The sequence below is a fragment of the Pezoporus wallicus genome, unplaced genomic scaffold (genome assembly GCF_028554395.1).
Source record: "Pezoporus wallicus isolate ANWC-B61680 ecotype Strahan unplaced genomic scaffold, APGP_CSIRO_Pwel_v1 contig_8548, whole genome shotgun sequence".
NCBI classification, from domain to species: Eukaryota; Metazoa; Chordata; class Aves; order Psittaciformes; family Psittacidae; genus Pezoporus; species Pezoporus wallicus.
In genome coordinates this window covers 276,733-303,454 of record NW_026642624.1, presented here as the reverse complement: position 1 = coordinate 303,454, position 26,722 = coordinate 276,733, and the positions used below count along the sequence as shown (strand labels likewise).

Below are 26,722 nucleotides of genomic sequence, written 5' to 3'. Positions count from 1 at the left end.
AGGCAGAGTGAACTATGTGTTTCTAAGCGCAGAGGATCACGTTATAGCCTGTTATCACTCTGGCAGATGGTAACTGATGCACAGTGCTGCTGCTGGAGCTCGGGGGTTGCTTTCCATGCACAGGAATGATAAAACAGACACTGACTGCAGAGATGGTGAACATACTGCTGCTGCTGCTAACGGCAAGCTGGTGGAAAAAGAGACGTTTTATGGGCTGGACACAAGCACTATTTTTATCCTCTTCTATTTACATCTCAAGCCTGTGCCAAGGGAAGCTGATGGCAAAGGTGGTGTCTCCCACAGCACAGAGGCAGATGAGGGGAACTGCCTTTGGGGAAGGGAGAATAGGGGTGGCAGCAGTGTGATGGTGGGGAGAGGGCCTGCACTTGTAGCCCCTTTGCACTTTATGAGCTGGAAGAATCCCAGGTTGGAAGGGACCTCAAAGATCATCTGGTCCATTTTGCTAGGCAAAGCATGACCTAGACTAGATGTCCAGCAAACCTTAAAAGTATCCAGCATTGTGGAAGCCACCACTTACCTGGGGAGATTATTCCAAAGGCTGATTGTTCTCATTGTGAAAATTGCTCAGTGGCATCTCCAGCACCTCCGCCTCAAGCTCCATGGGTTTAGCACGACCCTCTCAGCCCAGCTCCTAGGATGGATCTGCCCGACCGGGAGGCTTCCCACCAACCTGCCCCAAGCTGCACCGCGGCTGTGGGCAGCTGCATGGAACCACCACCCACCTGTGCAGGCGGAAGGGAACCCATGGTGGGGCTGGGGATAGGGCTGGTGAGAGCCAAGCAAAAGCAGAGGCGAGGCGCGGTTTTTGTACCTGTGGTGGCAGGAGCCCCTGGAGAGAGGGAGTGCGTCCGGTCCTAATGGGGGCAGAAGAATCCAAAAACAGACGAAGGAAAACGATTAGGTTCCACCGAGATTTGAACTCGGATCGCTGGATTCAGAGTCCAGAGTGCTAACCATTACACCATGGAACCGCTCTGCCAACCCCTCTTCCGGACCGCCACTAATCCCTTCGCAGCACCTCTGCCGCAGCCAGCTCGCCCATGGGGCTGTGACCCCCGGGTGCGGGAGCCCTTTGGGGTCCGCAAGGCCACCGGAGTGTGTGTGGGCCCCGTTACCCTCAGCGCGGCCCGTTTAAGGCCGGGGTGGGCGGGACGGCGGCTCTACCCCCTCCCTTCCCCCCCCGGAAGCGGTTTGGCTCCGGCGCCGCGTTGCCCCGGAACCACCTGCCTAGGGAGGGCGGGCAGAGCGCGGGGGGGCGGAAGCGTTGCGGCGGCTGCAGGGAGGGTCCGGCTCCCGCTCCCGCTCGCAGGTCTCGGCTCGGCCTCGCTCCGCACCATGGGCACCCGCGATGACGAGTACGATTATCTCTTCAAAGGTAACGGCCGCCCCGCCCCGCCCTGCCCCTTCCCGGTGCCAGCCGGAGGGGTCACCTTCCGGAGGGGGTCCCGGCCTTGCCGGGCGGCGGGGAGCGGCCTCCTCACGGCGCGACCTTCCCTCCGGTGTGGGTGCGGTTGGGAGCCTCGCCCGCCGCTTCAGCCGGTCCCTGCCCCTGCCCCTGCCTGCGGGGAGCGGGCCCCGGTTGCTGTTCGCTGAAGCCGGGGAAAGACCCCTGGCAGCGCCGCTTCGGCCTTGCCAGAGCGAGGCGGGGGCTGCGGTTCCGCGGGCATCAGCGGGCACTGAGGGGGTGTTTGTGGAGCTCGGTCGCGGAGAGCGCTCGGCCCGGGAGTGTCAGATCCGGGCAGGTTTTCCTCGCCCTGATCTGCCTTGTCCAAGGGTTCTGCTTTGTGACAGGCCGAGGCGATGCCAGCCTGCTGGGGTGGCGAGCACAGAGCGTTTGTGAGGGTTCGGAAGGCCTACTTCCGTCTCCAGCTGTTAAACAGGGCTGTAAAGGGAGTTATGTGCTCAGCGTTGGGAGATGATGCAGCTAATTTATTAAAGTAGCGTTATTCACTGCTTGCTGTATTCCAAGCCCTGTGCGAGGGGTGGATGTAACTGCTGTTTCACACCCAGCGATGCTGCATCCTGTCCTAGGTGCCCAGCAGAGAGGGGCAAGGTTTCCTTGTTTTCCAGGGCTGATGCTCCTCCAGCCTGCATCCAGCTGGGTTAAAGTGTTGCAGGTTGTAGTTAAGTACTCAGGTCTCACTCCCTGCAGAGTAAAATGCCAGGCTGCCATGCAGGTTCCTAAAGCATGCTGTGAAACGTGTATGGAACAGCTGATGTTTTGAAGTTGACTGTCCAGTTTTGGAAACCCTACTGCAAAAGCAAGCAAATTATTGCAAAAAAGGGTGGTTTGTGCTATGGTATTGTTACATATTTGAGTTTAGGACTTAAAGTATTGCTCATTACATTGCAGTAGTGAGAGACTCCGTGGTTGTCATTGTGCAAACAATGTAAAGGAAACATCCGTGGTTTTTTTTCTGTATTTCAACTCCTGTAGTAAGTTTGAGGAATTAGTTGTTTCTTTTTGCCTCTTTCATCCAATTGCCATGTGGAAGGTGACGTTATTCCTAACTATAAATCAGTCATCTGTACTGCTGTTAAAACCAAATCAGGAAGTACCAAGGGTCGAGCTTTTCAGCTTGCAGCATTGGCAAGGGCCTTGCTGACCCCTAGTTTACTCACATTGAGCAATCTTACTGTAGGTACTTATGAGTTATCATAACCATTGCAGCACTTTTACTGGTTCATACCATTCTGTCAGGATGTTTATAATTAATGCTTTGGCAGTCAAGGCCTGGGAATGTTGGTGATGCAGTTTGTTGGGAAAGGTCCTAGCTTTTATTAGACCTGCTTCCTTATATAATTGGGAAATAATACAGTTGGGATCCAGTTTTATAGAAGCATTCAAAGCTAGTTTAATAAATTGCCCCTTCTAAAGCTTTTTCTGCTTAAAGTAGTTTATACAAGCTTTCGGGAGCACAAAGAATGCTGTGAAAACGGTGGCGTGAAGATGAGGGATTTGGGTTTTGCAAAGCTAAAGCAGACTGCAGGAAATTGATGCAATGTCACATCACTGGGATTAATGGGTCAGCTGAAATAACACAACTGCAGAATAATACAAGTCCTGGAAACTTTTGTAACTTCCCAGAGGTTCTAAACAAGCTGTCAGCACTCCTGAATGCTGTTGAAATTATTGCGAGTAGGTCTCTGAAATGAATGTCCCCTCAGCCAGGCTCTGGTCAAAAAGGCGCGAGGTAGGTGAAAACTCTTGGAAAAGGAAATGAGAACTCAAGGTAATGAATAATTATTAAGCTTGTGTTTGAATCTCAGGCACGAACATCGTGGGGATGGAGGGGAAATGTAGGCAGGATAGGCATATCCATTTTGAACGGGATATTGTAGGTTTAAAAGATGGAGAAGAGAATCAAAATAATATTGTGATAAATGATAAGGTGCTACAACTTTATAAAAATTAAAACGGTGAGTGATTAGGGCAAATAGGGGAAAAGTCTATTGTTTGTCATGATTTCCATGGGTGTCTGTAATGCTGCTTTTACTGAGCAGCAGGCAAAACCAAAAGGACATAAATTCTTACAGATGTATATACAAATTCTGGAGAGGTGCATTGCAATAAATTCTGTAAATGGGTTTGAAAGACTGCACAAGTTTAGAGAGGAAGAAAAATGGCTGTTGGGGTGTTTCAGTGTGATGGATAGAGTGGCAATTCTGAAGGTATTGAGTGTTTCCAGATGCGAGGGCCTGCATCTAGACAGATGCAAAGATTAACCTGTTGTTACACTTAATATTTCTCAGACATCAGTTCTTGACAGTCAGATGGGGTGTTGGTCTGTAAGGACGTTAAATCCAGTAGGACAGTTCTTCTGGGTTTATGAACCCGAAGGGACATTGTAGGTTGGTGGGACTGAGTTCAGACCCTGCCTTGATTTAAAGTAATTGGGTGATATTTTCTAGTCTAGCTGTCCCTTACTACTCTCAAGTTGAACTGCCATGTGTCTGTTTAGGTGAGAGCTTTGGTTTTGTCCTGACAGCAGCTGTGTGTCAAAATCTGTCTGACTGCTGGTGGGTGTAAGCTGAGCCCACCTTTGCTGCTGTATGATAAAATCACAGCTCCTGTTACAAAATACCCCTCTCCTGACTCTGTTGCCACACTTCAGCATATGCTCAAGCCTGTGCCTAGCTTGTAAAAAGACAATTCCTGGTAAATTATTCTTGTCTAGCTACACGTCTTTGTATTCTTCCATACTTTGGGGGTTTACCTGAGAGCAGTGCCCACTGTTCCCAGCAGTGCACTTGAGGAAATACAAGACCTGTGAAGTCCAGTTTGAGGAAATATAAGGATTTTACATTATTACGTAATAAATTAAGCCTGGCTTAAATGCAGGAACTTTGTACACTTTTTGATTTCTATACTTGCAGTAGATGAGTAGTTATTATAGTAACCGTCACCTGTAGAAGGTATCTTGTGTTTCCTATAGACAAAGCCTAAGAGGGTTATGTCTGCACCTTGATCCCAGGTCCAGAGTTCCAGATGGTCAGACTTCTCATTTCTGAATGCAGACCTGACTTGTGGTGACATTCAGCTTATTGTTAGGGAAAGCTCCAGTGTCAGCTGTCTGCTTCCTATTTTGCATCATGTTAATTTCTCCAGCTTTTCCCTTTGAGATTGAAGAAATGCTTTGAAACGGAACTTGTTGGTTTGGGATTTTGAAATCCTTTTAGTGTGTTTTGTTTAGAGAAATTTGTGGGAGAAAGTGCTTGCAAGGCACCTATTGGCTTTTACAATGGTAGCAAGCCTTTTGCTCCCACTTTTCTGCTATAATAAACCTCTCAGCTTGGCCATTTTACTACAGAGGTTTTTGCAGGCCCAGTTTTGTGTTATGTATAGCCTGTACAGGTAACAAACAACCCCTACCCCAAAGTGACTTTGAGATGCTAGTTCCCTCTATGACAAGAAAAACAGGGGAGCACAGGTGAGGAGGGAGATTAATGGTTTATCACCAGCTACCTGCAACGTGCAGAACCAGGTCATATTACTCACATTTCCTTTAAACTCCAACTGAAGTGGGCAGGAGATGTTCATCAGCAGATTCTTCATGGAGATGTGTTCAGGCTCTTAATTAATACGTGTTTTAATAGCAGAGCTCAGCACAGAGACAAGCGGTTTTAGGCATTTAATTCCCTAGCACTTATGCACTTGTTTTAAATTGGGTAATATATCACTTGTATAATAACTTTTACCAATGATCATACAAGCTAGTGACAGTGGACTTTCTATTTTCAACCTGATTAGTTTGGAAGTAACGTATTTCATGGGATAATTAAAGTATTTTCTGAAAACATCAAGTAAGTTGGAGGTTTAACAGAAATTAAAATGGGGTGAGTGAGCTGGAGTGTTGGTGAAAAATCAATCATCCATTCTTGATGTAGTTATCAATGGCTTTTCAGGGAAGTTAGGAAATTGAGTTCTTATTTTGGTCTTCTACAGAAATAAATCTGGAATTACAGAAGGAAATTCATACAGTAGCGTGGACTCCTCATACTCTTATTCTTCTCTTTCTCTCTACCAAATCCTTGTCTTAAATGTTTGGGGTGGTGAATGCTATAGATAGTCAAATGCATCAATACTTGCAAATCAAATACTTGCAAACATCACTAAACCAATAAGAATTAACTGCCTGGTAGTAGTCTCTCAGAGCAGGGAGATCACTTTCATGACTTTCAGGATGTGCCAGTGCAAATCTCTGCAAAGCTTTCTAAGGTGCTTCTCCTGTAAGGGAGGTGCTGGTCCAAAAGCAGGTTACTGATGGAAGCTTTCAAGGCTGTGTCTTGTGGCTGAACTCGCTTAAATATTTCCCCTGGACCTTCTTCCTCTGGTGATGTAGTGAAGGATTTTGCTGACGATGGTACAGGAGAAGGAAGGTTGGAGCACAGCCCTGGAGGGGCCTGTGTGCTGATGACGACTGCGATCCTCCAAATGACGTGGGGCTCAGGATGTAAAGCTTTTCTGCCTGGGGATTTACTGGAGTTTGGTAAAGTAGACATTTGCCAACTTAAAGCTAGAACAGTTAGCTCTGATCACAGGGAGACTGAGCCATCAAGGTGATATGGTCAGGAAAGGTAATTCCAGATCCAGGTATACCTATTAGAGATGCAAATATGAAAATCCCTGTATGCATTACACTTAAAATGATGTGTGCAGTTCTTCTCACTGTGAAAAAGAAACTGAAAAACATGCAGGGTTAATATTTTGGGAAACGGCCAGTCTGTTTATAAGGAATCATTTGAGAAGTTGGCTTATTTAGCTCATAGAGCAAAGCCCAGAGATGTGGCTGCTTTCTGTAAATACCCCAGCATAAACACCGTAGGGAGAAGGAGCTAATAAGCTAATGGACAATGCTGGCATGTGAACAGCGCCATGAGCTGACCGCTAATTTCTGCTGAAAATCAGGAGGCAATTTCTAACCATTAGGAGTGGAAGAAAAGCCCAATAAAAGTGTGCGTGCAGAACAATTAGCTTTAATCTGGAACTAGATAACATCATTTCCCTCCCAGAAACTGGGTGCCTGGCATAGTTAGGCTGGGACTCAGTCATCCAGGATCATTGCTACTGTGTTTCTATGCTAAGAATATAATGCATGGGAATATTGTATAGTATAAATTATCAAAATGAGGTGGTTTGATAGGGAAAGCAAGATTAAAATTAATAATACAGTCTGAGTGATTGTTAAGCTGTGATCCTTGCTCAGACTGGCAGGAGGTTTGGGTACCTGCTGACATTGCAAACTGTTCTTGTCCCTGTTCAAGAGGAACCGCAGTGGCCCAATTAAGTAGAGGAAATAGCTGACTCCAAAGAGGAAAGTCTAATACTTTCCCCTTTTAATTGGGGACATATTAATCTGGTGCTGGAAACCATTGAGAACATAAGCAGCATGGCATCCAGACAAGGTAAGGAAAAAAGAGGAATCAGAATAATCTATTGTTAAATCTGAAATATACACTGAACAACAAAAATATGTTTGAGGGGAAAACTTAACAGATATATGATGCTTCCTGTTGGGAAAAGGAGATTATATATGTAGGTTGCTTTTCTTGTTCAGAGAAGTTTCTGGCTGCTGTCAAAACTAATGCTGGTGATAGCCGGACTGAGGTATGCAAAGGGAGTTGATAACTTTTGCCTCTAAGGAACTTGCTGTTTGTAACACCTCCCAGTGAATATAAATATGATGTTGCCTAAACCTGCCAAAATAGTCTTGGAGAACTTACTTGTCAAGGAAAGAGGAAAGCAGTGGCAGTTTGCCAGGTGGGGATGATGCAGTTAGATGCCTTGTCCCTGCACTAAGTTTATTACTGTTTAGCATCTTATGTGCCAGCAAAGCTGTTCAGCTCTTTGAGGGCAGCTGACACCGAACAGTGCTGACCTGTCATGTAGGACAGCAGAATCCTATTTGCCTTCAGCATACCTGCTTGCCACTTACCTGCACTTGTGATCTTCATAAACAGAAGTGGTTAGCAGAGCCACTCGGGGCTTTATGCAACCTCTGTATCTTGGCCGGCTGTGTGCTGAGTCAGCTGGCAGAGGAAGCCGGGAAGATCTTTATTGTGATGAAGTGTTCTCCACAAGGCCATGTTTGAAGCGAGCATTTGCTGCAATTTTCATTTTAGAGAGGGTGTTTAAAAGGTTCTGCTCTGCCCTTGCAGTCAGAGAACAGCCCATTTGCCAGTATTGGTCTGCATTATTTAAACACAAGATGCTGTTTGAGGGCTGCTGTGTGGCACAGCAGCAGATGGGAGTATTTGCACTGCTAGACTAAAGCTCTATGGGGAGGTTTCTCAGGTGATTGGAGTGTGGTTGGGGCACTCATTTCTCTGTTGTACCACACAATCTTTAGCACTGTGTTGCAGTGATTTAACTGCTAAATGATGGGTGTTATGGAGCAAGTATTCCTGTTGTTTTTTTCCAGACTAGCATAGCCACAACATTTTTTTCCTGTCAGCTGGATGAGCACTTGTTTGCTTGGACTGGTGTTGAATCACTGCTGAATTTAAGTTAATCAGCCTATCTTCTCAAGGAGTTTACTTGTCCTTTTATTACCTTCCATTACTGGTTTGCTTACCTTATCTTTAAGGGCATGAGATCATCCAGAGAGGCTCCTGCTGGTGTGACTCAGGGTTGTGAATGTGTTTCATCCAGTGGCCTGCATCTTGGTAGTGAGTTTTAAGTTACACTTAAACTTGCACCTTTCAACTCCACATTACAGGATATTGCAGCGAGCCCTCGTGATGCTTTTCTTCCTTGTAGGAGCTGGACTTTAAACCTTCTATTTCTTGTCAAGCGTAGCTGAATCCTTCCAATTAGTTTGATTGGCAGTGGTGCTATGATGAGTCAAACTGAAGTGGATGTGGATGGTGGCTCTAATTCTAAGGCCCAGCAATATCCTGGCAGCATTTTAGAGCAGTTTCAGGCTGACCTGGAGCAGCCAGCAGTTGCAGCAGCAGTGAGGGACTGCGGCAGGGTAGTGCTGTGGCTGAGTTAACACTTTAACCTGGCCATCGGGTTGATGGTGATCTTGTGATTTTAGGGGTTTGGTTCTTTTTTTCTATTCACAAGTTTTTCTGCCCCAGTGGGGAACCTCTCTTCTGCAAAGGTGTGAAGAGCGTAAAATGAAGGCAGAGGCTGCTGCTTGCCCTGTGTTTTGGGCTTCTTCAACAGAACAGATTTCAGTTGTGTCGTGTGGAGTTGTTTTCTCTTGTAGTTCTAGTGTTAAGATGTGAAATTCGAACAGTCCCTGGCTTTTGCAGTGACAGCCATATATGTTCTTCCTGGAGGAGGAATGTTCTTCCATGTTGGGCAAAGGAGACTGAAATGTCACAAAGTCAAATCTAATGTCTCTTCAAAATGCTGGTGAATGTGGCAGCTCTGGTTCTCTAGAAAGATCAAGACTTGGACAGTAGATCCATGACAAGGGTGGTGGTTTTGCCATTATTTTCCTTCATGTTTCATTCAGGAAAATGAATGTTTATTGCAGGTTATTGTCAATGGCTTACCTACATCTGGAATCTGATTCTTATGTAATTTTTGTCTTGTAGTTGTACTTATTGGAGACTCTGGAGTAGGCAAGAGTAACCTTCTGTCTCGATTCACTCGCAATGAGTTTAACTTGGAAAGCAAAAGCACCATTGGAGTAGAGTTTGCAACAAGAAGCATTCAAGTTGATGGGAAGACAATAAAGGCTCAGATATGGGACACAGCAGGACAGGAGCGATACCGAGCTATCACATCAGCGTAAGTGACACCTTGTGTGGCTGAAGAGAAGCTTTTGCTGAGGAGGGTCATTTTGGGCCCTTCTGATTCTTCAAACTGCAAGCAGGGGGGGGTTGTGTTTTACCATGTGGTACCCACAACCTATGGTGGAAGGAAGGTTAAACATTATGTGGATCATAAACTTGATATAGTGTGTCCCTGCACAGACTGATTTATTTCTCAGTGCTCTCATGATTTATAGCTGGAGGCATTTCAAGCCTAGAACGTAAGAGCTTTGAGGGATGCATTTCAATGCAAGCAGTTGATAAGGTGCTATCAGTGTTCACCAAGGTTTTGTCAGTGGTAACCTAAGACCAGAAACTCTCCTGCAGCAGCGAGGAAAGACTGCTCACTTTGTGTGCTTCTTTGACTGGAAAAAGCCAGCATAGCAAAAGCTGGATTTGGGTAAAGCTGGAGGTAGTTGTGGGGTGGGAAATACAGCGTGTTTCTTTTTGAATGATTTACTGTGCCTCTCTCTGGTCTGAAAGGAGACCAGCCATGGCCCTTTGTAAAGGGAATAGATCGCATTGACGTTCTTATGATCCAGTGAGTCATTCTGAAATCTCTCTCACTACGGGCTGTGCCTGTACTGCACCCACAGCAATGGGTGGGGAGACTTTTCAGGAGTGGATCAGAGGTTAGAGGTGATAGTAGCTCCCTACAGATTGTAGAGCTTCATTTTGGGATGCAGGGTTCTCCTCACAAACGTGTGGTTTGGCTTGCCTGTAGACTCTGAGTTCTCCTGGCTGCACTGGTGGTACTGTGGCATAGCCCCACTTGGAATGTTCTGCTTCACTCTTTCCAGTCCCACATAGCCTGCATCTGGATATTTTTTTGTATAGCTGTCTTAGTAACAGCTATTTTCCATTGTTGCACAGTAACTTGTCTAACTTGTCACTTTTAATCATGATGTTTCTTGCTGGTTCTCTAAGACATCTCTTCACCCACAGGTACTACCGTGGAGCTGTAGGGGCATTATTGGTGTATGACATTGCCAAGCACCTCACCTATGAGAATGTAGAGCGATGGCTGAAAGAGCTGAGGGACCATGCTGACAGCAATATTGTAATCATGCTTGTGGGAAATAAGAGTGACCTGCGCCACCTGAGAGCAGTGCCTACAGACGAGGCCAGAGCTTTTGCAGGTCGGTGAACTCAAAGTAATTTCCTGCTGCAAACTGTCTGGGAATCTTAGCTATGCCAGTGTGCTGGTAGGAGGAAAAAGTGCTGCTGGTGATGTTCCTCAGTTCACATGCCAGGGTTTGCCTCTTTAATTCAGTCAAAAAAGAAGCCTTGTAAAACATCCGTGCTGACGTGGTTACAAGAATCAGCCAGAGGCACTTTAAGATTTTAAAACATCCCTGTAAAGAAAGGATCCTTGCCTGCAGGTGGAGGATTGTCATTCCCCCATAGGGCTATCACTGTTAAATAGCTGCCATCAGATACTAGCAGGTGGAGAAACTTGATGAGGTTAAAGGAAATCCAGGAATCTTCCTCGCTTAATTCTTGAAGGTGCAATCAATTCTCACTTTCACTAATGCAGGAAGATGTACCTCAAAGTAACACTGGGCTGATCCCTGTTGGTGTTGGGTGGCGTTGCTTTCAGAGCATGTAAGGGGGAAAACCCCACGACTTCTTATACACTACACATGTAATCTGGTACAGAGGATACATGATGTACCCCTCTAATTGTAGTGTTTCTGTCCACACAGAGAAGAATGGTTTGTCATTTATTGAGACGTCTGCTTTAGACTCTACAAATGTGGAAGCAGCTTTCCAGACTATTCTGACAGGTGAGTCATCTCCTGCCTTGTGTTTCAAGGGGGAAGGGCAGAAGGCTGCTCAGATATGATGCAAATAGGCAGTTCTTTGCCTATGAAGTGGTTAAAATTTTGCTAATCGTTCTTCACAGCCATAGGATTTGAAGTCCAGTTTTGAGTCACAGTTAAAAGGCCAGCCTTGAACTCAGGAATGAATCCTTGCTCACTTTGATCTGCCCCAGGTTTCTAGTCAGACTGCCTAGCTTACCTTTCAGTTTCCCATTTGTGTATGGTAAGGGAGTGCCCACAGGAGGGAACTGTCTCATGCAAGCAAAACACCCATTGTTTATCAGAGGAGAAGCTAGTCTAGTTTGTTTCCACCTTTAATGGTGGTCATAGCATCTGGCAAGGGAAAAGGGATGAGAGAGTAGAGATCCTCCCTTTGAACAATACTACTACTGGTAGTATGAGACATAGTGACTCCTGAGCTGCAGGGTAGTTGTTGTCATTTCATTAGTAGTCCTGGCTGGACTTTTGGCCTCTGTAACATGTAGCAGGGAATGCTGTGTCTTTTAGGCTTTGTGGATAAAAGTACTTCCTTTCCGTTTTAACCCTTAAACATTTTCTTAAGAACACACCAAAAAGGACTTTTTTAGCCATACTTTTTAGCCATTACATTATTTACTGTAATAAAAGTATAAATTCTCTGGCATTTCCTGAAATGCTTAATGAACACTCTAACACTGGAGAGAGTTGTTAGGCTGCTGGAGTATTACCTGCCTGTGTGCATCTCTTTCTTGTCTTAGTTGTAAGAGGCCTCTGCTAGGTTCTGGTTCTACTTTGTTTTTTACAGTGGATTTCTAAGCAGTAGTGCCCCTGTCCATACACTGGCAAAACAGTGTATGTTAGATGAATAAACAGTGTGTAGGGGTGTTTGCCATCTGGCTGCATCATTCAGTGCTGGGACTAGAACTTAAGTTGGTTTCTTGCTTAGCTGAACCATGTGGTTCCCTTTTAACTTCAGTGTTGTCATTTGGTTGTAATTCAACATTGCACAAATTCACAAGGGGAAAAAGGAGAAGTTACGGTGGCTTACACATTTACTCCCTGTATGACTAACCACTAATGCCATCAGAGGGTGGATGGCTAAGGAGTGGCTCAGTGTGATGGTATCTGGGATGCCTGTTGTATTTCCTGCTTTCTTCACCTACCTCAAGTCAGTCCTATCAAAAATGCTTGTGAATTTGAGCATAGGTTTTTTTTTTTCTCAGGACAAAAGGCATTTTTGTTGCTTATTTGTAACTGCTAAAACCTGAAACTTCTTCCTTTATGCATGTGCCCTTGGCTGCCCCTCTCCTCTCATTAGCACCTAGACTGAGCTTTGAGGTCAGATTCTGGCTGAAAGTGCTGTGTGTAATGTAGAACAGCCTTGCTGCTTGCTCTTCAAGTGTTCAGAGCAGATCAGAGCTCTCGTATGAAGGTTAGTGAATTAACTTTCATACTCATTCAGCACCAGCACTAATAAAACAGAACTGGAAACGTATCACCTCCTAAGGCAGCTGGCAGGCTGTCCTAGTCAGTGTGAGCTAGTCACTTAATGGCCCCATCCCCTCTTGGGCTGTTCTGTTCTCCGACAGTGATGCCGAAGAGGTGGAAAGTTTCCTGCAAGTTTCCCAGGGGTGTGTGTTACTTCCATAGAGCTGTGTGACGCTCGGACAATGCCCTGTTGTTGCCATGGGGAAGCAGTTCACCTCTTGGGCACAGGCGGGGCTGTTTCTTTCTCTCTCCTCCCATGCATCCAATAGTGCTTTTTGTTCAGAAGTTATTTTGGATTCTAATTTGCAGATTATGTGGGTTTTTTCCTGGTTTAGTTTTTCTGTAAGGGAGGGCAGTCTGCAACGGGAGAGCAAGCCATTAAAACTTGCCCTCGGTGGACTCCGACAGATTGTTGAGGCCGTTGTTGTTCCACAAACGCTGTGCTCCCTGCCTGTTGCCGTGATGGTATTTTGGGTGAAGAGCTCTTGGGCATGTGGGCAGGCTTCTTGTTCAGGAGGGGCTGGCTCAGCTGTGCTGGAAGAAACACTTCTGCTGATTAGTGGGCATGTGGCTCGCTCCAGACAGGAGCTCCTGTTTCAGGGAGATAAAGATGAAGTAAATAATGCATTAGCAGCAGGTTGGCTCCATCTCGGCTGTGACTGGCATGTTAAGGACGAATGTTCTGCCAGTAAACTTCTTGATAACACTTCACAGCTGGCTTTCTTCTGTTAGTGATTTGCTTTGAAGGAAAGAGGGGAGCAGTCATCTGAGGAATGTGGTTTTCGGAGTGACCCTGCGGAATCCTGGATAGCCTGTATTTGGCAAGGCTGCCTCCAAGCATAGTGCCTGCGGGTGGAATGCCTGCTGTCCTTTGAAGAAGGAAGTTGGTAAAGCCATCAGGCTTTGCCACAGGCTGCACAGAGGTGGCTGACAGAAGGGGCAGGGCATGCTGCTGCGCCAGCTCTGCTAGTATTTGCAGTGCTGGGAACTGCACTGAAGAGATATCCCAGGCTGCTCCTAATGCCCTGCACACAACTCCCTGGGTCTCTCATGAGCAGGGTGTTGTAACTAAGGTCTGTAACAAAACTCCTTTCTTCTGCAGCCCTACTGAAGCTGGTGTGGTTGGGTCAGTGTTGGAAACTTGCAGGAGTAGCTCCCTTGGACGTTTAGTGTGGTTGTGTTAGGCTTATCCACACCTGTGTTCTCAGACTAAACCACTCTGAATAGATGGCTTTGGGCATGGGAAATAGGAATCCCTTCTAGTTAGCACAGCTTAAGTACGTGATCTGCTGCCGTTATAGGTGGAAGAATGGGGAGAAAGCTTTTCCTTCCTCTCCCTGTACTGTAGAGGACTTTTAGAGGGGGGTACATCTTGCATCCAGTGGGCTTCCTGTCCTGCTGTGGGACAAGAACCTCCAGATGAAGGTTTGGGGACCTTTTCCTTCTGTGACTTAGAGTAATGGTCCCTATCTAAATTCTCCTGTTGCAAGATGTCTAGACTTCAGGGGCTGATTGCTGTGCACACAAAGCTGCTTTGTATCATCTGGCAAATAGGAGAGACTGGTATTATAATCCCAGGCACTCCGAGCATTCACGGCAGGATAAAGCATCCTTAAAGTAAACTGGAGTCTGCCTCCTTTCCCTGCCTGGCTCTGTGCTGTCTGTTCCAGTGCTGCATTGTGCTGCTGTTTCATCTCTAAGGAATCCCATCTCCAAGGAGACAACATCACAGAGCATTAACATCAAAAAATCTAGGGATTTCCTCTTTGTTACCTGGGACTGAATGAAATGCTAGCTCAGGCTGAGCAGACAAGGGCTGGACAAGCTCCTCCTAGGCAGCAGTGTCACTTTTTCCCAGCCCTCTTTCATGCAAGGCCTGTCTCACACAGTTACCAATTATGCAGTGATGCATTCTGCTGAATGTGCTCTTAATAAGGTCTCATTCAGTTACTGAGCAGAGCATAAAGTGTAGTGTCTTCATTAAAAAGCACATGTCTTCATTAGCCTGGCATTCCTCTGTACAGACTGGTTTCAGTGTAGGCTTTGCTGCTGGGCATTTTGCCTCAGCAAGTGGAGGTTTGAGCTGTTCCCACCTCCCCTTTCACACCATCACAGCTGTGTGTGGTGAAAGAGTGCGCAGCTGATGCAGGGAAAGGCAGGTTTTAGCCATTAAGGCTTTCATCTGGGTGGCTGCTCACAGGTTTGTGCTGCAGAGGAGGGAGAAGCAACACTGAGCAGCAAACCTGGGGCTGCTGCAAGCTGATGGAAGCAGCATGGCTGTGAAATGTCCCTGCAGGGGACAGCTGGGGAAGTGGGGATCGTGGAGGTAGTTCCCAGAGTCAGAAGGGACAGACTCTTTATCAGCAGAGAAATCAGCACTGTTAAGATTGGTTTTGAGGCTTCAGGGTTGTTTGCTGAAGGTCTTTGCTGTAAGATGAAGGTGTTACACAGAGTTGTAAGTCCTCGCTTTACAGGAGTGGAGGAAGTGCGTGACAGCTTCTGTTAGGGACTAGTATGAGCTTGTTCAAGAAGTTCTCTGGAAAACGGGGAATTGTTGCTGCTGTAAGTGCTACTTGGGAATTCCCGGTAACAAGAGTGGCAACAGCCTTCTGCTGATGAATAGGAACAGGCAGGTTTTACACCTGGAGCTAAACTGGGTGTCTGCCTTGAGCTGGGGCAGGGTGGCAGCGCAGGAAAACCTGTCCTGAAGAATGCAGAGCAGATCTCTTTGGCTGTGCTCCTCCCACCTCTGCCCAGGGCACTCTGCTCAACTCAGGGCCAAGCTGATCTTTATCTGTGGATTCCCACATGGGCTTGCAGGTGGCTTTAAAGACCTCACTTCATGGGATTCACTTCACCTGTGGAGTTGTTTGTGTCTAAGGCTGTCGGACAGAAGAGTGAATTGAAAGCAGAAAAGCCTTTTACGCGTGCAGAGCTTGTCTGGTTGCCTCAGTGCCTTGATCTGTAACTGGATGTGTGTGTAAACCCCATTTTTCTGGACTGTTTATCCCTGTCTGAGCTGTCAGCTGGAGGCCCAACAGGCAGATTCTTTCTAAGTGACACTTGCCGAGGTCAATGTTATTTGTACAGCCCATAGATACAGCACAGTATCAGACAGATGTGTTTTGCCACGTGTGCAGCCCTGTTCTTACTCTTCCTGGGGAGCTCTTGGCCTCTGTTGACAGCTTAAATCAGTGCAGGCTGATTGTGTCAAGGACAAGGTTTTCAAGCCTTGTTTGTCAGGGACTCTTTTTGGCTCCTCAGTGCCATCTCTTCCCCTTGTAAAAGCAGGCACTCAGCTGTGTGATCAGCCCTTGGCAGCAAGGAGGATCTCTGCACCAGGTTGCTCAACTTCCACTACTGAAATGATGTCAGGATGTGCACTAAGCAGCAGCTCATCAAAATTCTGAGTGAAAACAGCTCTTACATGACAAATTCCTGGTGGAAAAGATGTGTTTTGATGTGGAGTCCAGCGGGGTGTGTTTTTGGGCAGTCCTTATCCAGCTGATAAGAGACTTCAGACCTCCAAAAGCACTTGGACCTTTGCTTTGTTTTGCCAGAGTTTGTGCTCTGTGCTCTTCCCTGCTCTGCAGCAGTGAAGTGCTGACACCCTTGTCAGCAGCCTGGGCTGATCTGAAAGCTGTGACACTGAGCTGGAGCGTGCAGACGGGGAGCAGGCATCGACTCCCAACTGCGGGGTTCTGCTGCGGGCACTGCTGATGTGCTGGCTGCCAGCCCCCCTATCTGATGTGCCAAGAACCAGATGTGAGGCTGTCATTTCGGGGCTGTCTTTTTGCTGAATCTGAGTCACTTCAATCTCTTCTGTTAAACTGAGGCTCAGCGAGCTTTTAGTTTTTTAAACTTTAGTGGTTTTAAGACTCGAATTCGCAAGCGAGTTCCCTGTCTTCTATTTTTGGTGTCCTTTATATCCTTTCCGGGGGTGAAGTGCTACGCACGCCGTACTCTTTCTTCTGTGCAGCTGAAGTGAGTGCTGTCGTAGCTGCTCCGAGTTTCTGTTCAGCATAACAAATCCCAGGAAACAGGGCAAGGCTTTCAGTGCAGGTGTGCGGCGTTCCCCACGTGGCAGTGCGCTGGGGAAGGCGCAGGAGTTTAACCCGTGCTCCCTGATTTATGCTGGAATTTCTTCATCTGGAACCCATGTTTCTTCTCCATAGTTTTGAAGTTCAGCTACACCAGTGGCAGTGAGTTTGTGTGCTGTTGGAGGGGCTGAGGCTCCTCTTTTGGGCCCCAAGCAACCCTTTCTGAACACGTAGAGCTGCTTGGATAACAGGGGAGGTATCGTATGTGATAGGCATGCTGAGAGAGAAGAAACTGCCCTTGCAGTCCTAGCAGGGAGAGAAATTACAAGTGGTTCTATTTAATCCTGCTGTTTATGGATACGTCAGCAAATGTGGCTGCTGTCCTCAGAGCCTCAGGAGCTATCAGGAGGAATCGCTGGGGCAGATTCTGGTTCGTAGCAAAGAAGTTAGTGAATTCTGGCTCTTATCAAAAAGGAATTACAACAGTTGTTGAAAAACTCAGTTCTTTTGCCAAAAACACATTTTCTGTGTACAGAAAGCATCACAATTGAACTTCCTGTGACAGCTCCCGTGCGTTACCTGCACAGTGCCAAAACTATAGGAAACCTTTCTACATTTTCTGCCTGCTTCCCCCCCCGGAGCTGGCTTCCTGCTGGTGTCTGGCTGGTGTGTGTGCAGTGACTGCCTCTTTCTCATCTTCCAGAGATCTATCGTATCGTGTCCCAGAAGCAAATGTCGGACAGACGTGAGAACGACATGTCTCCAAGCAACAACGTGGTTCCCATTCACGTCCCTCCAACCACTGAAAACAAACCAAAGATGCAGTGCTGTCAGAATATATAGAATCGCTGGTTCTTTCCTAAAAGGCTGTGTATATTCCCCAGGTCCAAGATTTAAATATATTTGTAATTCTTGTGGTTCCTTTCCTGTGTTTAGTTACTGCTTATTCCTTCTCAATTTCTCCATGTCTTAAACACTCTGATTTCAGTGTTTATAAATCTATTACTTCTATATGGCTGCAGTATTTTCCCAACACCGACTTGTTGGTTTTGAGTCAGTGAATAGTTTGGAGCTGAGCTCATCTCTTTCCACCATGATGCCCGCTAGTCAGAGCACAGACACCTTTAGTAAGCACTAGAAGATGTTATTCTGCTCCTCACAAAGCGATTGCTGTCAGGTTAACTGGGGAAATATCTCTGAGCAGGATCATCTTTCCTTGGCTGCATCTAAAGCTTGGTGAAACGCCTGTTGCTCTGAAGTGCAATTTTAATGTAAGTTAAATGTTTTTGGCTACATCTTCAGATAGTCAAGTTAAGGATATGGGTGGTTTTTTTTTTAATAGAATATTATGGGGGAGAAAAGAGAATTTCTTGCCAAAAAGCAGCAGGGTTCTTACTAACCTGTGAGTGAGCTTTTGTGGTTTGGCACCTGCTGCAGAGGAGGTTGTGATGTGAGGCAGAGCTGCGGGAGCCTGGTGGGACTCCACATGAGGGGGCCCTTGGGAAGAACGTGGGAGCACGAGCTGTGTAATGGATTAAGGGTCAGGCCAACACTGGAACTTGCAGTGTGGTTTTGTGCTGCCCAAGACTTGGCCTCCACAGTGCTGGTGGTGTCAGGATTTGAGGATGCCTTTTTCTCTTTCACGGAACTTGAAGGATGTTGTCACATTATTAATATCACGTTTATTAATACATGCCACACAGATTAGTTTATTCAGTGCTGGATGAACTTCCACAACCAGGTCTGAGTTTTCAGTTCTGTTTCACCCAATATTTCCAAATTATCCCAGTAGTTTGGTTTCTGTTCTTTGACAGAAACCTCCAGAGTAGTTTCCTTGCTGGATGGGTTCCCTCTGTGGTCAGTGGCTCAGTACAGATCATCTGTTGGATCAGCTTGTTCAGGGATATGTGAACTGTGCCTTCTGTCACTGCACTTGCTGCATCTCACTCCATATGTGCTCTTCCTAAACATGCCATTAATCCTGAGATTTGGGGGCTATGGGCACTGGCTTTCTCCAGGGTTTAAAAGAACAGTTTGTTGTATGAATGCCTGCAGTTATTTATACAATTATGGGGACTGTAAGTGGTTAGAGGGGACGTTTCTCAAGCTCTGATAGGACCCACTTGGAGCATCCCAGTCTGGGTAAGGCACTACCAGCTGCGTTTCGTACCCAACCTTTCTGTCTCGCGGTGCTCATGATGTGTAAGGCACACGGAAGGCATTGCTGTAGTCGGTCACTTGTGTTTTTTTAAATCCACTTCTCCTCCTGGTATTAGTTCTGAAGATGCTGGTTTGATCTGTTTGTAAATTACTTTGTATTTTATGCATGTACTGTACCTTGATCCAATATTATTATTATTTTTTTTTTTTAGATTGATTTAAAAGATTTTCATCCATGATTCTAATAAAGAATTACAGGGGACGACTCAGTATAGCGTTGGGTGCACTTTTTCTGAGAGCTGGGATTTAACCTGTTGCTTTTTACTTACTGGGAGCTGGTAAGCTGCTTGGAACAGGCTGTGAGAAGATGCTGAAGATGCTTCATTCTGCAGCAAACACAACTGCAACGGTGCCTGTGGGAGCACAGATCCCTGTTGGAGGCCGAGTACAAACGCTGTTTCCTTCACAACAAGCAGGGCTGTGTTTAAGCCCTGGGCAGCTGTGAAATGGCTGCAGGAGCTGTTAGACAAAGAAAGAACTCTATTTTACTCTTCCCCCCCCCCCCAGAACTTTAGACTTAATCATAAACCAGGCCTTAGACAGGTTTTGCTGTGCAAACCCTCTTGTTGCACTTAGGAACTGCTGCAACGTGGACCATTACGTTTTCAGGCACTGGTTTGTAAAGACTTCCTAAGCCATCGACTTCCAAAGCAAAGTCAGATGGTGTGTACAGAGCTGTAACTCCTCACCTGTTCAAAGCTTCACCCTTGTGTACTGGGTTCTGTCCTGCCTTTTCCTGACCAAGTGGTGCTGTGGTGGTGAGTCCAGGGACACTGCTGGCACATAAAGATGCTTCACAAAGAGCTTTGGGAGAGACAGGGAAAGACATTATTCCATCTGAACACTGACCCAGGAGGGAATTGTTTGCGTTCAGCTGCTGATGAATCATCCTTTTCCATAGCATTGGCATTACTGCTGTACTAAAGTGTCTCTTTGCTAATAGGAGACAACCAGTTATAATAGAAAATGCTTTTGGGCCCTGGAATGAGCTTTGTGAGTTTCTAGGAACTCTGTATAATGCTGTAACATTGGCTTTACCTGCCAAAAGCTTTTGCTGTCGTTTACGTATTTGGAAGTCCCAGCCTTCACTGTTATGAAGCTGTTCAGTGAGTGTCAGTGGTCCTGGTGTTTGATGGGAGGTGAGGTTCTGCCCCTTAAGCAGAAAGGGCATGTTATTGTTCTGATTTTTAAGACATTTTCATTCAGCTACAGCTACTGATTCTATCATGTCCAACCTGATGAATTTCCAGCCTTAAACAGCTTCTTGAGTGTGGCTTGTCACATCAAGAGGAGATTACATGCTGGGCTTTAGTTAACAAGGTTTCTGGAAATATGCAGTACAAATATTGGAAGAGCTTCAGCCGGTGGCAGCGCTCAGGGCTGCCTGGCATTGTTAACTGTGGAGATGTTCTGCTGCAGTTCTGTGCTCTTGAGGCATTGATGAGGCTCCCTGGGTGCGTGGTCAGACCTGCTGCGGTAGCTGCTGGTGTCCTGTCTCATCCCTGCTGGGGGCAGGACAGTGACTGTGCTGCTCTGTATCCTCCTGAAGGCACAACAACCTGATAGTGCCACGGAGCACCGAAAACCAGAGCCCTGGTGCTCTTTGTAGGTACGCGGGAGCTTGGCTGGGTTTGTGCACTGCTCAGCCCCGCTGAGGTTAAACTGCTGACAGCTGTAACAAAGATACATGCAGAGCCATTCCTTGTGTTTTAAAGCTAGAATGAAGGTCCCAGCTGCAGCTGAATCACAGCACTGTTTTCTGAGAAATCCTGTCTCTTCTGGGTGAGAAACCTGATCCTGGGGGGTGCTTTCATTGAGGGTGGCAGCCCCTCTGTAACCAGTCGCACCGCCTGGAGCACTCCGACCTGATCAGGGGCTGGAAGCTTCAGTCTGCAAAGGAGGATGTTGGAGAAGTACACACTGAGAGAAATTCCATTTATTTTGTACAAGGTGGGATACCTCTGCACAGTGAACAAATATATTACAAATCTGCCTTGCCTTAAAAAAGTATTGCCATTTCGGTGCCTGTTCAAAGCTAATGCTCATACACATTTTTAGGTGCTGCATTTGTTCTCCTCTTAAGCTCTATGCACATCACTGCATTTGGTGTGAAAACCCAGCTTTGGAAAAATAATGGAGCACAGCCCTGCTCCCTGGAGTCTCATGGACTTTACAGCAACACAGAGCTGGTGGTCAGGCAGCAGCTGGACTGCTTGTGCTCGGTTGTCAGGTGGGTCTCTACCAAGAGAGTTCCTTTGCAAATTGTCTTTCTCGGGATACTTTTGAGGTAAGTCTTTCTATTCCTGTACATAAAATATATCCCTACTGGCCCTACAAAATAATTGTCTGCTTACATCTCAAATAAGGCTGTCCTGGAAAATAAAATCACTGTTGCTGCTCAGTCACTGCCCCCATGCACACATGCAGCATTCATGTAACTACGTATGTGTTATCCTGCAGGATGAAGATCTGCTGCTCTGGAGGGGTCCAGAGCCCACCCAGCTCCATCACTGGGGCTCCCCATGCCCTGATGGGAGCGTGTTGTGGTGCTGCACCCAGGGGTGCTGTGCAGGCTGCCAGGGGCTGGTACCACCGTGCCAGGGCTTCCATCCCCACCAGGGTGCTCCAAGTGATCCGACACTTGATCCTGGTGTGGCTCAGAGCTGGGATCAGGTCATTGCTCCAAGCTGGAAGGCTCCTCTGACCAATCCCCCAGACCAGCAGGGTACACAAGTGGTCATGCTTTGAGCAAACTGAGTGGTGCTGGCTTGGGGCTCTTCTGCTTCCATCAGACTGGCGAATGTGCAACAGAATGGTGTGGTTTATACTTAAGAGGCAATTAACTTGCTACTTCTGCGTTTGCCTAATACCATTACATATGGAGAGTCGATACTACTTCATGCTCAAAATCTACAAGGAACTGCTTAACAGCAAGGATTCTACTTCCTAGGTCAATAAAGATATAGAAAATATACTCATGGTGGCTTAGTCCAAAACTTCACCATGGCCAACCCCTTGATAATCCCTTCCCAAACAGCTGCTGAAACACAAACCCCAGTTTCAGCTCAATTTAATGACATTTCAGGTAGAATCATCAGCAGATAAAGATGCACTACATGGTAATGCACATCAAATTAAAGAGGGTCATAAATGGCATGCTGTAAGGGAATCATGGTGAGATGATTGGTAACGATGGGCTGGAGGAGGGGATATGGCTTCCCTTTAGGAAAGGAAACCAAACCAGGGTTAGTCTGTGCAAACCTGCAGCGTCCCAGGGCAGGAAATGAAGGTGCATCAGTCTGCACTGCCTGACAGCTCTGGTGGCTTTATCTGACAAAAATCAAAGTTGTATAAGGGAAATTAAAGCCTATTTGTGCCAATTGGAGTATTTTATACCTTGTTAAATCTGTGGTAAGCTGGGTGTGAGGCCCATTGCTGAAACTCAAGTCATTAGCAAAGATCAGTGGACATTTGCCAAACTGTTACATTTTAGAACCTGCACAGACCGTGTCTGTGTTAATATTCCTCAGCTCAAGGACCCTGGTACTGAATAGAAAGAGAAAAATCTCCATGCTAGTTACCAAGAGTGATCTGCACAGGTTGCACATGGTCATGGCAGCAAATGGGGTTTCCAGACAGTGAAATGACAAGGTTCCCTGCTTTCATTCAGAAAAACGTCCATTTCCATGACAAAGAAGTAAAATATATCCCAGTGTGTTCCAAGTCACCTTGTTCCTAACAGTAAAAGGGTTCTTGATGTAGTTGGTAGAAATGTACATCTCTAAGTCCTTCTACTTAGCATGGTTGTGTGTTTTATTGTACAGCAAAGCCAGGGTTAGAATACACGCCACGGAGAGTTTTTGCCTGGAGCACGTAGACACCTTCCTGGGGTGATGGACTCCAGTCATGTGTAGGTCCTGTTACCCATATAAAAATGTCTTTATAAATAACATCATGCAGCAGCAGTTGGCCCAAGCTGATGTTGTGTTACGTTAGGTCCTTGTGTAAGACAGTCTGAAGTCCCATCAGCATCCTGCAGCCCAGAAAAGGATTGTCTTCTCTTTTGCTTCCTCAGTTTGTGATTGCAGCACAGTGCACCAGTGAAGTTCATCCTTTTAAGACTGCTTGTCCCAAGATGGCCCGTGTGTTGGGCTGTGCCTTACGGGGAGGAGGTCGTAGTGACCAGGAATGTGACTGTTCCTAGGCAGGTCATATGGATTCTGGAGGTAACTGGCACTCCGACCACGGGCGTCTTGGACCACGCTGACAGTGGGCTCTGGGGAAGCAAGGAAAGCTGGGTTATGGTAACCTGCAGCTCTCCCGAGGCTAGTTACGCGTGTGTTTTGTCACTCAACTTCCCAACTCATCTCCTCCAGCATTACCATCAGCACATGGAGCAGACTAGGGAGGAAAACACCAGAGCCAAGAGCAGGCAGTTCCCAAAGCCCTGCAGACAGCGGCTTCAAACGACCAACACTTCTGCTCTTGCAGTGTCTTGCAGCTGGACTGCAGCAGTTTAAAACAAAAGCGTGAAGAGGAGCGGTACCACGCTCACATCCCCCCTATCCGGGATCAACTCCCCAACTTAACACACGAAGGCACAGGGCTTCTCCCATGGCCGGCACCTCCCTGCACTGTGCCGTATCCATCTTAGGAAAAGGGGAAAAGGAAACACACCAGCACCTGCAATAAACACCCCAACAGCCCCTCTGCCTCCTGCCCCTCTTACCAACTTCATAGATGTTTTTATTGGCGGTCGATGAAGTTGGCATTTCTGAATATGGGGACTCCCTGTGCCCAGGCGATTTCATTTCCACGTAGCTGCTCTCGGAGTGTTTGCATGTTAAAATGGGGGGGTCTTTGATGGTGGCGTATGGGTTTTCGCTGCTGTTCAGGGAACAAGTGCTGGAGCTGCACACAGATTCTTTCATATAATCTGCAAAACAAGAGGGGAGTGGCAGTGTTAGCACCATGAGCTTCCCTAGGTTAATTCAACCTCTGCACAAGTGTGGGGGACAAGGGGGCAGGGGGTAAGGAAGATCCTCGAAGCATCCAGCACAGACACCCGATACGTGTGCTCGGGGTGGATCCAGACCATTGCATCCACACTCACTAGCAGGAGAGAAATCAAAACCTCAGGTTTTCCTGTAAAAGGTTCTAGTTATCATTTACTGCAGTATTGAATTGGAGGTGGCATCCTTCCCTCCCTCCCCCTAATGCCTAAGGAGTTTTAATCCCACTCCACATGGCTGTGGTATGTCGGTTCTGCCAGCAGGACCTTCTGCTGGTCCCCGGCCTGTTGGGCCAGCTACAGGGTTGGTGTCCTGGGGCTTTGGTCAACATCCAATGCCATAGATTTGAATACAGAACATTTCCAGCAGGCTTAGAACTGCATCAGTGCAGTGCGTGTCCCCTGAGAGCTCTGGTTTCTGGGGCTATCCAGCACCAGGAAAAGCCAACTTCATATTCCCACTGCCATTAAGACTGGGAGGAGGCTGCTCCTGCTAGTGGGGAACACTTGGGTTTCCACAAGGGGAACAAGCCTCCATCTGAGCCTTGCTTTTGCTTTGCCTTTTACTTCTCCCCCCCCAGCCCCCCCCCCCCCTTGCTGAACATAATCTACTGCTCCTCTACCCTAGGCTGGAGAAAACAGGAGATGGTGACGGAGGAGGCACTACACGGGGAGAACAGGGTTGGTGTGAGAGCTGTAACCACAGTCTCCTGTGTGAGTGCCCCTGGGCTGCTGCAGGGTACAGTGCCAGTCTTGCTTTAAACATAAAAAACAAGAGAGAATAAATGGACATTCAAGAACGTGCCATTGCTGCCGTGTGCATCCTGCTGGGCAGTGCCAGTAATTTAGAATTAGAGCGATGCAATGAAAGATGAGGCATTTTCTTGTGCTGGGTTACAGTACAAAGGCAGATCCTGGTATATATGAAATACTCCTGGTGAAATAGCGGGACTTGCAAAATAGCTGCAATCCCAGCTGCCCCCGCTGTCTAGTATGGGAGACAAAAAGAGAAATGCAGGTTAAGAAATAGACAGACAACAAGATATCGCTTCTCCTTTACAAACCTCACCTCTGCGCCTGTCCTCCCCGACCTCCTCACTCACTCCTCAGGTTTGCTTCACTCCTTGCTGTGATTCTCCCTCCCTCAGCTCAGGGGTTGTGGCTGTGTGTCCATCCTCACCCCGGGCCTGGTGCCCTTTGCCTTGGCTCAGCACTGAGGGGAGCTGCCCTGAGCAGGCACCCAGAGCAAGGAGTCAGGTTGTATCCTGCAGGAAGCTACTGAGTTTCTGTGCTCTAATTTCAGTGATGGGAGCAAATCCTGTGAGCCTTCAGCCATCAGGGTGAGTGAAACCAGCTGTGGGAAGCTCCACCTCAAAGCAAACCAGCTGCACCATGTGGGACCATGAGGGACGTGAGGCCCCTGGCACCAGTGCAGTGCTCATTGAGCTATGAACTCCTCCTCTGAGTTCAGCCTGGGTGACGTTAGCGGTGCCTTTGCTTCAGAGTGAAGCGCGTCTGTTCGGTAGAGCACAGGAGACAAGAACCAAAGCCACACAAACATTCCCAGGCTGCAGACGCTAGGGTTGGGCCCTCCAGCTTTCCCAACCCCATCCCAGTGTAGGCACGTCAGCGGAAAGCTGTCCCATCCTGTCCTATTGAGCAATGGAGCAACCCCATAAGACTTCTGCACATGGGTGAGCTCAGTGTTAGCAGCTTTTTCTATGTATATGACTTAAAGGAAGGTGCCGCACAGTGCGGGCTTGGTTGGTGTTTAAAGGTGAGCAGACAACAGGCGAAGACTAACAAATGCTCTTGTAAAATGCAAATCTTTAGGCTAAAAATACCTGCATGGTCAGGGGCTGTTCCTGAGTCCCTGGGAAGGTTGTGCTATGGGTGAATGGCTCCTGCAGGCGAGGAGCTGAGAGCTCCCGGTGCCGCTGGAGGCTGGAGCAGGAGCAGGAGCAGCTCCAGGGACACGGCCCAGATGACAGACTCAGCCCTGAGGCTTTTGGTTTGTTCTGAGACAAAGAAAGGCTCAGCTCTACCTGCCAGCAGGTCACAGCTTCTGCTGCTTACTACAGGCAGGCAGGAGAGCCTGGGCAGCCTGTAATAAACCAGCTCTGAATCTGGGGTGAGAGGACAGCAAGACTTGCAAAAGAGGAGAGAAGGCTCCTTAAGGGGAGACCTTAGAGCAGCTCCAGTGCCTAAAGGGGCTGCAGGAAACCTGGAGAGGGGCTTTGGCCAAGGGCCTGTAGGGACAGGCCAAGGGGAATGGCTTTAACCTGCCAGAGGGGACACTGAGATGAGCTCTTAGGCAGAAGCTCTTCCCTGGGAGGGTGCTGAGGCACTGGCACAGGGTGCCCAGAGAAGCTGTGGCTGCCCCATCCCTGGCAGTGCTCAAGGGCGGGTTGAACACAGGGGCTTGGAACTCAAAACAGAGCTGGGCTCTGAGTCATTAAATGTAGATTATAAAAGACCATTGGCTGCTACCACGACAAAGGGGGATGGTGACAAGTCCTGCTCCTGCAGTGCTGCAGGCTAATAGCTCTGTGGGTCAGTACTCATCTGCTCATGGAAGTGGGTACCTCAGAGCTGGCTTAGGCAAAAATCCCAGCACATCCTGCATTTTATCAAGTCCAGCTCAGCTGCTTTTATCTCCCTAAGCTAAAATGCAGCTGCAGGGCTGCTGGGGCTGACACCACCTCCCAGACAGGTGCCCTCAGGCTGGAGCCACAGCACCAGCACTTCCCTTCCCAGAAGAGACCGGTGAAATCCCACTTGGGCTGCCCAGACTCATTTGGCCTCTCCTGAGAGCTGCCTTTTCCCAGAAGATACTGGGAATCAGCACGCCAATTCCCACTGACGTAAATGGG

The 26,722-nt window shown here is 47.4% G+C and overlaps 2 protein-coding genes and 1 non-coding gene across 5 annotated transcripts in view; 1 reads left to right on the top strand and 2 right to left on the bottom strand.

Annotated features, from left to right (window-relative positions):
* Positions 1-920: 920 nt before the first annotated feature.
* TRNAQ-CUG (transfer RNA glutamine (anticodon CUG)) lies at positions 921-992 on the bottom strand. The gene has a single exon. It is a non-coding gene; the product is annotated as a tRNA-Gln (tRNA).
* Positions 993-1,262: 270 nt separating this feature from the next.
* RAB11A (RAB11A, member RAS oncogene family) lies at positions 1,263-17,538 on the top strand. Its single transcript, XM_057431005.1, has 5 exons — positions 1,263-1,396; positions 9,070-9,265; positions 10,234-10,427; positions 10,995-11,075; positions 17,322-17,538. Exons 1-5 carry the CDS (start codon positions 1,357-1,359, stop codon positions 17,459-17,461), a joined length of 651 nt encoding a protein of 216 aa, XP_057286988.1. The 5' UTR covers positions 1,263-1,356; the 3' UTR covers positions 17,462-17,538.
* A 4,353-nt stretch (positions 17,539-21,891) lies between these two features.
* MEGF11 (multiple EGF like domains 11) overlaps positions 21,892-26,722 on the bottom strand; it is a 265,950-nt gene continuing 261,119 nt past the window's right edge. For all 3 annotated transcript variants that reach the window (XM_057430994.1, XM_057430993.1, XM_057430995.1), the window contains 2 exons: positions 23,568-23,774; positions 21,892-23,114 (listed from right to left, as the gene is read on the bottom strand). In XM_057430994.1, the coding sequence (XP_057286977.1) occupies positions 22,954-23,114; positions 23,568-23,774 (368 nt within the window). In that variant the 3' untranslated portion in view covers positions 21,892-22,953. The remainder of the gene's footprint in view (positions 23,115-23,567; positions 23,775-26,722) is intronic.

Bases quoted from the DNA above. Each gene is read 5' to 3' on its own strand.
- RAB11A (XM_057431005.1), top strand. From the start codon at position 1,357: ATGGGCACCCGCGATGACGAGTACGATTATCTCTTCAAAG. The intron at 9,266-10,233 runs GTAAGTGACACC...CTTCACCCACAG, and splicing joins TACCGAGCTATCACATCAGC to GTACTACCGTGGAGCTGTAG. The intron at 11,076-17,321 runs GTGAGTCATCTC...CTCATCTTCCAG, and splicing joins TTTCCAGACTATTCTGACAG to AGATCTATCGTATCGTGTCC.